The sequence below is a fragment of the Chroicocephalus ridibundus genome, chromosome 1 (assembly GCF_963924245.1).
Source record: "Chroicocephalus ridibundus chromosome 1, bChrRid1.1, whole genome shotgun sequence".
Classification (NCBI taxonomy): domain Eukaryota; kingdom Metazoa; phylum Chordata; class Aves; order Charadriiformes; family Laridae; genus Chroicocephalus; species Chroicocephalus ridibundus.
In genome coordinates, this window is record NC_086284.1 from 170,708,700 (window position 1) to 170,721,536 (window position 12,837).

At 42.3% G+C, this 12,837-nt stretch overlaps 1 protein-coding gene across 3 annotated transcripts in view; it reads left to right on the plus strand.

The window, feature by feature from the left end:
- The window catches only part of TMCC3 (transmembrane and coiled-coil domain family 3), a 140,367-nt gene extending 137,359 nt beyond the window's left edge, over window positions 1–3,008 (plus strand). For all 3 annotated transcript variants that reach the window (XM_063322787.1, XM_063322789.1, XM_063322786.1), the window contains exon 4: window positions 1,316–3,008. In XM_063322787.1, coding sequence (XP_063178857.1) covers window positions 1,316–1,618 — 303 coding nt within the window. In that variant the 3' untranslated portion in view covers window positions 1,619–3,008. The remainder of the gene's footprint in view (window positions 1–1,315) is intronic.
- The last annotated feature ends 9,829 nt before the right edge of the window (window positions 3,009–12,837 follow it).

A 12,837-nucleotide genomic window follows, 5' to 3' on the forward strand; every position in this document is an offset into this window, starting at 1 on the left:
GGAGAGCATGCATGAACCCTAAGGGACTTTGTCCCACCCATTAAGAACTGTCTTCTGTATTATTACTAATTCCTAGAACAGCGAAAGGAAGCAGCCTTTTATCGGGTACTGTGCCCACGTGCTTTGCATGGACTTTGGTGCCTGGCTGGTCATGTGACAGTTCAACTTGCCAAAACAAGGGAGAAGTGACCCCGCCAAAGCAAGCTAATAACTCTGTGTGCAGTGGTTTTGTTTGTTTGGTTTTATGTGGAGGATTGGGTTGAATCAGCTTACCGTGGGATCAGGTGAATGCCCCTGCCAATGCAAGGAAAATGTTTGGAGGCTGAGAGTGGGAAAGGAAGTTGGGAAGCTGGAGCATAATTTTTCCCTTTTACACAGTGGTAAAAGTTTATGTCAAATTGATCAGTTCCATTAATTATAGACTTGCACTGTGTTACATCATGGTGCCCAAGTCCCAACTCCAGCAAAAAGTGGCATTTTGGGCAAGTAAGTGAAGCAGTCAGAATTTTTTCCATGTTTCACTTCGAGAGGGCTTAAGCGTGGGGTTAGTGACTTAAGAACCATTTTACTGGAAGACCGTTTTTAGTCCACCCTCAAGCAGATGAACAAGGTCTGCTTTCTTTAGAACAAAACTTGAAGTGGAATATATCACGTGAGAGAGAGAGTCCCACAAAAGCATCATCAGAGTTTTCTCCACTGTCTCCAGTGCACGCTGCCCGCTTGGGGTATGGATTTAATGAGCCTTCACGCTGACAGAGGAGAAAGCAACCTCCTACTGAGGACTCAATCCCAGCACTGCAGTGGCTTTGAGGGGGAAAAAAAAAAAAGTAATGTAGACCAGAGAGGTGGTGTAAACCAAATGATACGTGTTGCAAAGTAGATTTAATTAGCATCACAGCAAGCCTGTGCTACCCTAATGTTTTCTATAGCATATGCGAAGAAACTAACTTTGATGCTGTTTTAATGCAGTGAAAGTTGCCATGGCAACAGGTCTCCCAGTTCTTTATCTTGTCAACATATGCCGGAAACATTATCTGTCATGAACATTAGAGTTATACTTTTTCTAAAGCATGAAAAATGTAAAACCTACATTTTGGACAGTGTTGTCAGACTTGATTATGCCTGAGCAGACAGTGATACACACATGCAGATATATATATATGTGCATTTATTTTTAAGAGTTGGTGGTTCATTCAAGTTTTAGGAGTCTATAATAAATTACACTTCTACCTAGCTGATGGATGGCTCTACAGCTAAAATGGGAAAAGTGGTGTATGGAAATAGAGCTGTCCTAATTCTTGTTTTCTGTCTCCAGGAAGCCTTGGAATCGTGCCAGACACGGGTTTCAAAGCTGGAGCTGCATCAGCAAGAACAGCAAGCACAGCAGTCCGAAACGGTTAATGCCAAAGTGCTCCTGGGGAAATGCATAAATGTTATCCTGGCCTTCATGACTGTCATCTTAGTGTGTGTTTCTACAATTGCAAAGTTCATTGCTCCTATGATGAAGAGCCGTTTTCATATCATCTGCACTTTTTTCGCAGTGACACTGCTGGCAATATTTTGTAAAAACTGGGATCATATCATTTGTGCCATAGAAAGGATGATTATACCAAGATGAAGCTGCTGATCTGGCTGCTTTCTTTTTCCTTTTTTTTTTTTTTTCTTTCCTTCGCCTCCCTGTTTTTTAAGTGCTGTGTGTACAGATTATTTTTTGTCAGTTTAAATGTGCGGACTGGATGGAGAAAGTTACAAAGACTCTTGGACTTTAAGGTGTAAATACATAAATCCATACTTGTTGGCAGTCACTTGCCTGTTCGATCCAATTGTGTCTAATTGGCTGTGTCTGTGATGAACTGCTCACTTATGTCGGTCTTCTGCCTTAATCCAACGGGTTTTCCACTTTACAGACCCACACCCACAAAAGGTGGTATGAGGCTCTGGGAGGGATGCAACTGCGAGTGTCAAGAGTGCTTTTTACGAGACTGGAGTGTGATTAGGAGGGAGTGCACCATAATGTGCATCAGCCCTGTTAGACTAATAAATTAATTTTCTCTCTGAATCCAACTAGGATGATTAGCCAAATTATACAGTCATATGTATTAATAGTTGTTGATTCTAAATTAATGGGTATGCGTATATGTGGTTTCTAGTTTTCAGCACCAGCAAAAATTGATGCTTCTGCTAGTAACCTTTTGCACAGAGAGTTTATTGTTTGTAGATGAGACCAGTGATGACTACTGACCACAGTTAGCGGTTGTTCTATCCTGGCACTGTTCCTTATCACACTTGGGGAAACACACAAATGCGGCCAAAGGCTTCCAAAGCTGAACTGAATTGAATGACAAGATCTCGGTGCCGCTTTATAAAGGAGTAAAGAAGCAAGTAACTGGTGGGCAAGTTGTCATGCAGACCAAAGCACTCCCTTCCTTCAAGCCCTGCAACCTGCAAGGGGAACGGAGTACGCAGCGAGGCAAGATTTAGCCTTTGTGAGCACTGAGTTTGTTGGGGTGCTCTAATGGAATGCGAAGCAGATAGGTAGTGGGACTTGGGGTACAGTGGATTCCTTTCTTGCATCAGATTAAGGAATGTGGAAGAAACATGAGGGAACAACTTCTTAGGGGAGCAGGGAGTTAAACTTCTGTAAATATACAATCACTGTGCAGACTCTCTTGATGAACATTCCTGAAAATAATGTATAAGCATACAGTACTACTACTAGGAGATGGTTGGGTTTGTTTTCTTACTGGAATTTATTTTGCTTGACTTAAAAACTGAAGAAAAAAAAAAAAAAATTTCCCTGAAATCTGCTTGGCTTTCAGCCATGGTGTAAAACAAGATCTTTAATAAAAAAACCAAAACAAACCACCACAACCATAATTCTTCTCCACTCTCCGTTAAATGAACAGACAGTGTCTCCAGTTATTTGATGTTCAGTATTGCTTACTTTGAAAATAATTTTTACAACAGATTTTTTTCAGTTGCAGTATTTGTTATGCTGGTTTTACAGGGTGGGGGGCAGGGATTATTCAATTTATTTAGTTTTAATCAAGTGCAATAGTTGGTGTAGAAACTCAGAAAACCTTATTCTGAGGAAAGGGAGCGGGGGGAGGAGGGGGCAGGGGAAGAAATTTGACATTTTACCACACTTGGATCAACAGTGAATACAGTTACTTTTTGTGGCTTCAGGGACTGAAGGAAAGACAAAATTAACTGCATAAATAATGATATGACTCAGCATTTAGAAAATTAAATTAAAACACTTAAAGAATACTTCAATGACTTTTAATATGTGCTACGCCTTTGAACCGAGAAATTGGAAAGGATTGTGCTGGCTCGCAGGCACCGGAAATGGATCAGATCAGGCACACCCATGTTATCCTAACCCAGCCTCGCCTCATCTTCAGAGGAAAGTGGAGTGGAAAGAAAAAGTCCTGCTGCATGCGCTTCTGCTGCTGTTTGGTTCAGGGAGACCTTTCTTCTCATGTCTCTTAACCCATTTCGGCCCTGTATGCGTGTATTGCAACAGGCCTTCACCCCCACCCTCCAAGTGCTTAGCCTCCTTTTACAGCCAGCTCGTAAACTGAGGGGATTGCTTCCACCAATGCAGCTCATAAACTTGTCTTCACAGGAAAGTCCCTTCCACAATGTTAAAAACGTTAAAAGGAAAAAAGAACTAGCTCTTTCCTGGCCTTTACATCACAAGAAAGGGTGTCCCTCAGTTTATTTTTATGCCCTTTTGATGTGTCCTGAGATCCTCTTGGTCTTTTCCACTGTTTTCATATAATTTGTTCTTATCTTCGTTTTTGAAAAGGTGTATAATGTCTTTTTATAGTTGGTATTTTCCATTTCTTTAGTCAATGAGTCTGCTTCTATTCAGAGTCCTTTCTTTTCTGAAGTCTTTTCCTAAATTCCACCACCCATTTTACTAATCAGCCCTATGACTTTTTTTCCCTGCCTCATTTCCATAGGCCGGAAGATCGTACATGCATTACAAAAAAACAAGGCTCCTGGTACCGATCCTCAGAAAGCTGTGACTCTTCATAGTGGTTTTTTGCCATCTTTATTATAATCTCTACTCTTCCACTCCATTTGCACAGCCACCTTCTGGTTTGGCCACTTGAGAAAACGCTGTTTGTCTAGAATTTTGTTAAATGGGTTCAGAAGGGTACCTGTGCAAGAAAAATACTACATGTTAGTGATTTTTGCAAAGAAAAACTCCTTTACCTGTTGCATGGTTATATGTCTAAAGAGATAATCCTCCCAGTGCTAGTGCATGTAGTTAAAAACGTAATGTCAGGTAGTCTCAAGGTCAGGCAGGAAAAAGGTTAGTTGTTTTTCTTATAACAGAGGAAGCTGGTATGGTGCGACTCGGGGACATGAAAGCTTCTGCTCCAAGGGCATCCTATTACAGTCATAGAACCATAGGGTTGGAAGGGACCTCTGGAGATCATCTCGTCCAACCCCCCTGTCAGAGCAGGATTGTCTTAGAGCAGGTTGCACAGGAATGTGTCCAGGTGGGTTTTGAATGTCTCCAGAGATGGAGACTCCACCACCTCTCTGGGCAGCCTGTCCCAGTGCTCTGCCACCCTCAGGGTAAAAAAGTTCCTCATCATGTTTAGGTGGAACTTCCTATGCTCAAGTTTGTGCCCATTACCTCTTGTCGTGTCGCTGGGCACCACTGAAAAGAGCCTGGCCCCATTCTCCTGACACCCACCCTTTAAGTGTTGATAAGATTCCCCCTCAGTCGTCTTTTTTCCAGACTGAAGAGACCCAAACCCTTCAGCCTTTCTTCATAAGAGAGATGTTCCAGTCCCCTAATCATCTTTGTAGCTCTCTGCTGCACCCTCTCCAGGAGTTCCCTGTCCCTCTTGAACCCTCTCTGCCCAAATCTCCAACCTGTCCAGGTCTCTCTGTATGGCGGCACAGCCTTCTGGTGTGTTAGCAACCTCCTTCCCCCCCCCCCCCCCCCCCCAGCTTTGTGTCATTGGCAAACTTGCTGAGGGTGCACTCTGTCCCCTCATGGGAGAGTCCTGGCAGACGACCTCCGTGCAAAATGAGAATAGAACAAAAAATCAATGGGCCTGTGAAAGATTGCTCACTGTCTTGATAAAATCTGACTGGGTCCAAATTGGAAACAGAAGGGTCTTGCGTTTCCTTATTGGCTTTATATCTGGCAGAGGATGCAAAAAGCTGTAAAGGCTGCATAATGTTACTCATGCAAATTAAACCAACCCTAACTGGTAAATGGGAACAGCACTTCTCTAGGTTATTTTCCATGCTGGATTTAAATCTCCGGAGAATGTGACATGCATCAACAAATTTTAAAAAAGACACGAAGGGCAAAAGCCTGCTGTTGGGTGAAACTGCCATAGTTTTGCCCAGAGTAAGGCTGCGGTGCCAGGAGCTCTGCCAAGCGGAAGGCCACCCAAAGGGGAGGGAGGTCTCCCCTCCTGCCTTCAGCCTCCCGTTTCTCACCTTGTGCTGATGCTGGTGTGTGGTGTGGTCTTCCACATGCTGGGTGAGCTCACTAGGCTGGAAGAAAAACCAGCGAAAGGGATGGATAGTTCTCCACATCTAGAGACTCAGAGGGATGATGGAGAGGTCTCGTGAGTGCCACACTGGGACAAAAAGTGAGATGACCCTTTTTCTTTCTTGCTGCCATGAGTGACTCATTAGCTGCCCTTAAAACTGCGCTCTAGGCAGCCTCCCTGCAGAACGATGGGGCAGCTTCAGCGCAGGAAAGTTCTTAGCCTTTGCCTACAGGGAACAGATAGGAAGAGCAGCAGGGTGTGGTAGTAGCCCAGGCTAGCGGGCTGGTAGCGCCTGTGCCACTAACTTTAATATCAGCATCACTTCTACTGCTTGGGCTGGGGTTATGCGAGTGTACGTATCTGGCCTGCAGTCGGAGCTCTGCTTGCTGTGAAAAAGTATGCCTAGGCCATCCCAAACAGTTGCAAGACCTCTCTTAATGAGAACGTTGTTCACCTTCTCAATCAATTAATCATGTTCTGTCAGGGTACCGTGTGCTTTATGTTCTCATATGACACATTAGACGTTCTTAGTATACTCCTTACACTTACTCATCGTGCGCCTCTAAAACACTCCCACTCAACAAAAAGTTGCCAGACAGTGTCTTCTCTGCTTGGTGCTGCCCGGTAGTCAATTATTTCACTTCACTTTGACAGTAGTTCTCCAAATGAACCAGCCCTTCAGTTAGTTTGTAATACCTGTTCTATAGGCTTTTGGCAGATTTTTTTGCTCAGAGGTTTCTGGAGGTTTAGTTTCTCGTGAAGGTTAGCACAATTTTCCTGATCTCTCCCATTTCAGCATTCAGGTCTAAATTAGGTTTCCTCTACAGCTTGTATAATGGATCCTTCCACTAGCTTCAGCTATAGCTGCTATTGTTGAACATCCAATTAAGTCATTGACAGCACTGAGTGAGACACGGTTTAAATTCCTTCTCCTTTCTGCTTTACGTTATGTATGTTCATGCAGCTTCTCATTTTAACTGCGCTCCTGTGATGTCTGCTTGTTCTGAATTCTTAGAGAAGCACTACCAAATGTGGCTGCTTTTTACTTTAATCTCAAAATGCTTGTATTATGCGGTGCCTCTGCTGCAGGGCCACCACGTATAGATCTGGTATCTCCACTACACGAAGGATATTTAAAAGCCAATAGTTTTCTTTGAACAAATCATGCCTGCTTATCTGGGGAATAGAAATTCAATAGGCGAAGGCAATTTGCTCTAGGAAAGATACATGATCCACTGACTGGACGCTGAAGCTAGACAAATCCAGCGTAAGCATGAGCTTCAGTTCTGTAATCATAAGGGTTACAAGCTAATGATTAGCTACGGAATAACATAGACTCCAGCATCTGAAGTTATAGCTGAATGCTGCTGTTCAAAGAGGAATCAGTTCAGGCTTACGTTTGTTACAAAGTTAACTGCATAATCACAGGTAGTGCTTTATGGAGTTAAAATCAATGAATAAGAAATTATTAGGGGAAAAAACCAACCACCAACCCACAGAAGCTTGTGGTTCATTTAGGTGGTATGGAAACCAGGCTCCTTTCCACTGTGATATAGACATTTTACTTCCAGATTCAATGGTACAACAGAAGGTAAATACAGATTAATGTAATTAGACACTTTAATTTGGATAACAGAATTTAATCACTTCTGAAAGTACATCTAGGAATAGCAATCAGGCAAGTTTATTCTCCTCTTTTTTAATCAAGCAAATATTTATCTGCTTTTTTTCATTTAATATCATGCCAAAACATGGCCTTTAATTAATTACGTTGCTCTTCTTTAAAATGCAAGAGATTATAAAAGGCTTGTGTTCAGATAAATTTTGAATGGTCTCTCTGATGCTGAGTAGAATCTAGCAGGAAGAATCAGACAATTTTACACTACAGCAGCGAAAGACTAAAAAAAATTTAATTTTAATTAATTGCTTATTTTCCATGAAAAAAGGAAACTGAGGTGATGCTGTATATAAAGACTGCATGAGGACTAGTCAGACTATCTTGTACGGTTGATTTGCTGTATGTTTAGCATATTAAGTTGTACTGCTGTTGGAAAGTTTTGCACAAAGCCACATTTCCTTTTTACCCAGGGAACCTGGGTCTGGTAGTATCGAGGTGTACCAAAAATTGTCTGGTTTTATTGACTAAAGTTAATTGTCTCAGTGTGTAATCTACCACGTTTCTCATGCCATTTTCATTTGGTGCAGCACTGTGGAAAGATGCAACTACGAAAATGTAATTTTTGTATATTTTGTTGTGTAGTCATGACTGCCTCTAAGATGCCATTAACATTTTTTAAAATAAAAATATTTACACTTGAATGTTATTTCTTAAACTATCTGATCACTCAAACCCCTGTCAGTTTTTCTTATTCAGTAACAAAGTTATTCAATTGAGTATAAGCCCCAGCTTTAAAATACTGATGAAACTGAGCATTCTGCTCTGCTGCAGTTTTGACCAAAACTGGTAATTTGAATTTTATTTACAGCTATGACAGGGCAAAACTGCAAACATCAAATGAGGTCTCATCATTGCTCTTCTCCAGAGCTTGTGTGAACACACTGTGCAAACGTGACGCTATTGTGCCAAGCAGTTGGACTCATTTTGGATTATTTTTTTGGAAAATTGAATTAGAAACCTAAGCTGAATTTTCACATTATTGTCAGAATCTTGGTCACATGTGCCAAAAATGTAATACTGGCATGCCTAATAGTTAACATAACTGACATAAAGCAAAACATTTGCATTTATTTTTCACAAAGCAGAGGTCTTGTCAGCTGGCACCAGCAGCCATTGGGAACAATATTATTTTTATACCAAGAACAGTGTAGAAACAGTGTGGTAACTGCATGTTGCTTTGCAATCACGCCGTACTTCCCATTTCCTCCTATTCAAGGAAATAGCATACAGCAGCTCCCATGTCACCTGTAGACTTTCCAAGGTCTTGTCATGCTGAGTTTCCCGCGGGTGCCTGGAACTCAGTCTATATTAAGGCTGACTCCATTCACAAACAGCAGGTTCCCCCACAACTGCTAATAACTTTTGCCCACTTCTGGCATGGGCTGAATAACCCCTGCTAACACACTGGCAAACCAGATGTAAAAAAAGGCATCTCACTCATCATCGGTTCTTCCAGTTGTTCATAACTCTGGCTTTGAAGAGCACATAACACACCCTGGGAACTGTTTGAGCACCCAAAAATAGAAAGGCAGAGAGGAAAATACAACGGTACTGTTTAACTTAGCACAGAAAGAGAAGTGTCACTCATAGCCGAGTAGCGGTCACTATACAGTGTCAGCAATCACTGGATGAGATAAATAACCCTTAGCAATATTCACTTAAAATACTTTGTGTTGGTGCCCCCAATACCTCCAAGAACCAAAGTTGTACAAATGTGCCAGAAACCATCTGAAGGCACCCAAGACTTCATCTGTTACTACACTACAACTCATTCAGATACACCAAAAACTGCCTTGAATTTGTTAGTTGAGACACTGCTGGCGGTGCAGTTTAAACTTAGTGATAAACGCTTCCTGCAGGCATGTGTGCCATAGCTCTACTCGTGCTAATGTGGCAGAGTACAGCAATCGAACGGCAGGTGCTGCCTCCCATGGAAACGAGCACAGAGCTGATGTAATTGAAAGGAGGAATTTCCATGCTGTATCCTCCTCAATTCATGTTTGGACTGTGGACTTAGATGGCAACTCATTAGTTTCGTGAAGTCACTGGATCTATGGATCCATCCAGATAATGGATCTATGCTTCGTTGCCTTTTATGTGCAGCCTACCAGATTCAGACAGAAGACAAGCAGAGAGGCTGAACTCCCCTGCCTTAGGACAAGCTTGAAGCTGGCCAGTGCTAAGCTGCTGAAAGAAGCATTGACACACTTTTGACAGAAACTTTAGGAACTGAGGCTGCATTTGATGTAGTCATGATCCCTTCAGTTGGTGAGCTTGGGGTTCTACCCATCTGCATGCGTAAATTTGGAAAAACTCTTTTCAATGTGGCTCTAATGGAGTCATTCTAATGGAAATGAAAGCACAGTCAGGACTGAAGCCTGTAATATATGACAACAATACATATAAATTTGAAACCTCCTTGTATCCCAATGAATTCCCTCTGTATTTTTCTGCTGAATACCATTTTAATAAGTTGGTATTGGTCTGGGAAACATCCTTTTCCCCCATAGCCACAGGCTGAAAGGGAAGGACACAGAAGATTGGTATTTATAAGCATGAGATACTCTATATACACGCTGAACTGAAAAGTAGAGACCACAACCCCTGTGTGATCAGCACTCCCAGGCAGCTCATTTGCCCGAGTAAAGGCTTCATAAACTGCCTCATGCCTTACATCTACTGATGTCCTGTGTGCTAAAAATTACTTTATGGCCCTATTGATCTCAACAGTAAAAACCCCTCTGAGTTTAAGAGGAAGACTCTCATCACAGTGCTATGGCACTTAAAAGCAATTTCATCTTCTGATTTTGCAATGCCAAAAATATTGTTTTTCTCAGGCAATCTACACGCAACAATGTATGGCTTTAACTCTCCACCACAAATAGCACACGGTCACAGACACCTCTCCTGCAACCTTATGAGATGATGAAACTATTTGAATGCTTTCAGCTCTGCTGACTCAGAGGTTGAACAGAGCTTGTACTCCCAATTAATTACTAATTCCCCACTTGGCCTCTATCCTGCTAGGTTGGATTCAGGTCAAGGTGACATAAAATAAGCATGGATTAAACTACAGGTACAACCAGCAGCACGTGTGCATAACAGCAAAACCCTTCTCTAAAGGTATGCCACTGGGCCACAGGAGCTTGCGGATTTATCTAATCTAGCAACTATTTTCAGCTTGCTCCACTGAGGCAGCAAGGAACTCTAAACGAGCTTTCAAACTCATTGAGGCATTTTCTGACCATACTTAACGTAGTATATTCTTCCAAAGAGAGTATCTGCAAATCGCATCAAAATATTTTCCTAGGCTTCTCTACATATTTTACAGCTCTTTGTGTGCTGCTTGCTTTGTGTGAGGATGAACCTTGATGCCCTGTGAAATGCTGATCTACCCAGAACTAATATAAGATGTCATTTAAAGAGACATACAATCTCTGATACTGTCAACTGAAAACCTTGAGGTCTCTAAATGAAATCTCCTTACTTTTATGTGAGCCCCACAGTGAATTTAAATAGCGTGCCTTAAAGAGACCTTACTTTTTTGTGAAATAAACTACTGAGACCTGTGGCTGCATAAATTTCTATTTCTACAAAAAACCTGTGTTGTGGGAAGTGTTTCAAAAAGGAAAATTTGCCACTGTTGGAATAATGCAACATATTATAAAGGTATTATACCAGCTTCCTTTAGGCTATCACTGAATTAGAAGAGTAAGACTGACATAAACAAAGAGAAAGACTCCCAGGTCAAGCCCATCTGAATCACTACAGCAGCTCTATTTTTAAAGCAAGCAGAGGTAGGAGCAGGTTTTCAGCACAGCTTCTCTCATTGCTGGGAGACATGGAGAGAGACGGTCGCTGTGACAAACAGGAGCATCATCACCACTCATACTTTAAAAAATGCTATCAGGTGATTAACTAGAATAACCTGACTCAGTGGGCCTCGGAGGGAAACACATAGTCTTTTTTGATCCATGTGAAAAACATGAAGGCAAAAATAAAGTAACACGATTTCCACCATCTTGACTCATCCTCTTAGAACAAGATTCCACACTGGAAATGGCTGCACAAAAATTGCACCATTATTCAACAGATTGCCTGGCAAGAGCCACCCAACCCTGTCTGTTGATTTTAGTTATCTAAACAATTTTAGATTTTGTAATTTTTTTGCTACGTTCCCTGCAGAGCTCACACCGAGTGACCTAGATTCTTGATGTCATGTTTCTCATGTAAATTAATTGTTTTCCAATAGATTATAGCTGTGTAATCCTGATGTGAACAGACACTAATAGAACCAGAGAAAGAATCTGGGCCACGCTACCATTCCTGTTAATGAAGCTGCATAAGGAAGGAAGACGTCTGTTTGGCCTTAGTTAGCATTAATATTTGTAGAGCTGATAGTGAAAAAAATAATTTAAAAATGGGCAAATTTGATACAGAAAACAAAACAGTCAGGTACGCAACTTCATAACACTTTTTAAAAAGATTTCTTGCTTTGTAAAGCCGTGTAGAACCATGCCTTTCTTTTTTCATCATAATCTGTTTTGCATCAAAATTAAATTTCAGTTCATTTTGGACGGTGAAATTTTAAGTTGTTGCAGTGTTACTTATTTCAGTATAGGTATACATTGGTATAGGTTGAATACCATTGGTATTTCACTTCTAATATTGGCCACAAGCACAACATAGATGTAAAACTGCACAGCAACATCCGTCTGCACAGTCAGGCTTCCAGTGAAGTACTAACCTCTTGCCGTAGTAACTATGGAAGTGACTGTACTGTTTTAGACACCTTTTTATTAGCTGAGCTTACAACCACCTCTAGGGGAGCCAACTGTAATTGTTATCTCCAGATCAGTATGAAACTACCGGCAAGTTTAACATTTGTCTTTTTTTTTTCCTCTTTGGGGATGTGTGTGTGTCATCGGTAATACCCACCTTCTAATAAACTATTTGAAGCCAATTTTAATCCTTATTAAAGGATTGTTAATCTTATTAGGGGAGCGTCAATACCGGTCTGGATGATCAATCTCCCGCTTTAGTCAAAGAGATTTTAGAGGGAAATTGAGGAAGTTTACGAGAAGATCACGATTACGGTATTTCAACTGCTCTCACAAGCGGATTTCTGTCAGAAAACAGCGCCCATCGCCCAGGAGCGCCTGGAATGTATTTTCCTTTGTACATGGCTATACACAAGCCCGAGTGTTCAGCTTGGTACGGACAGTAGCTACTTTTTACCGCTGGATACAAAACATAACGCATACTTTTTACCTCAGCTGGAAAGCGTTAGACTCGGGTACCCATTACGGGAAACCGCTGTAAGCTGTACGGCGGCGCTCCCCCTTCCCTCCCGCCCCTCACAAGCGAAAACTGCAGCGACAGGCACAGAACCTCCTGAATCCGGCGCAGGAGCTTCAAACTGCCACGCGGCGGCACCGAACCCGCGCTTTAAACCCGCGCCGTTCACCGGAGGGACGGCGGCGACTGCCATACCCCCCTTCCCCTCCCTCCCCTCACCCCCAACTGCCGCAGCGGCCGTTGGCGCCCGGCACCGCCCCTCGGGGGCGGGACAAGCTGGCAGCCGGCGCAGGCGCGCGCGGAGCGCCGCGCTCGCCCGTTGCCCCGGCA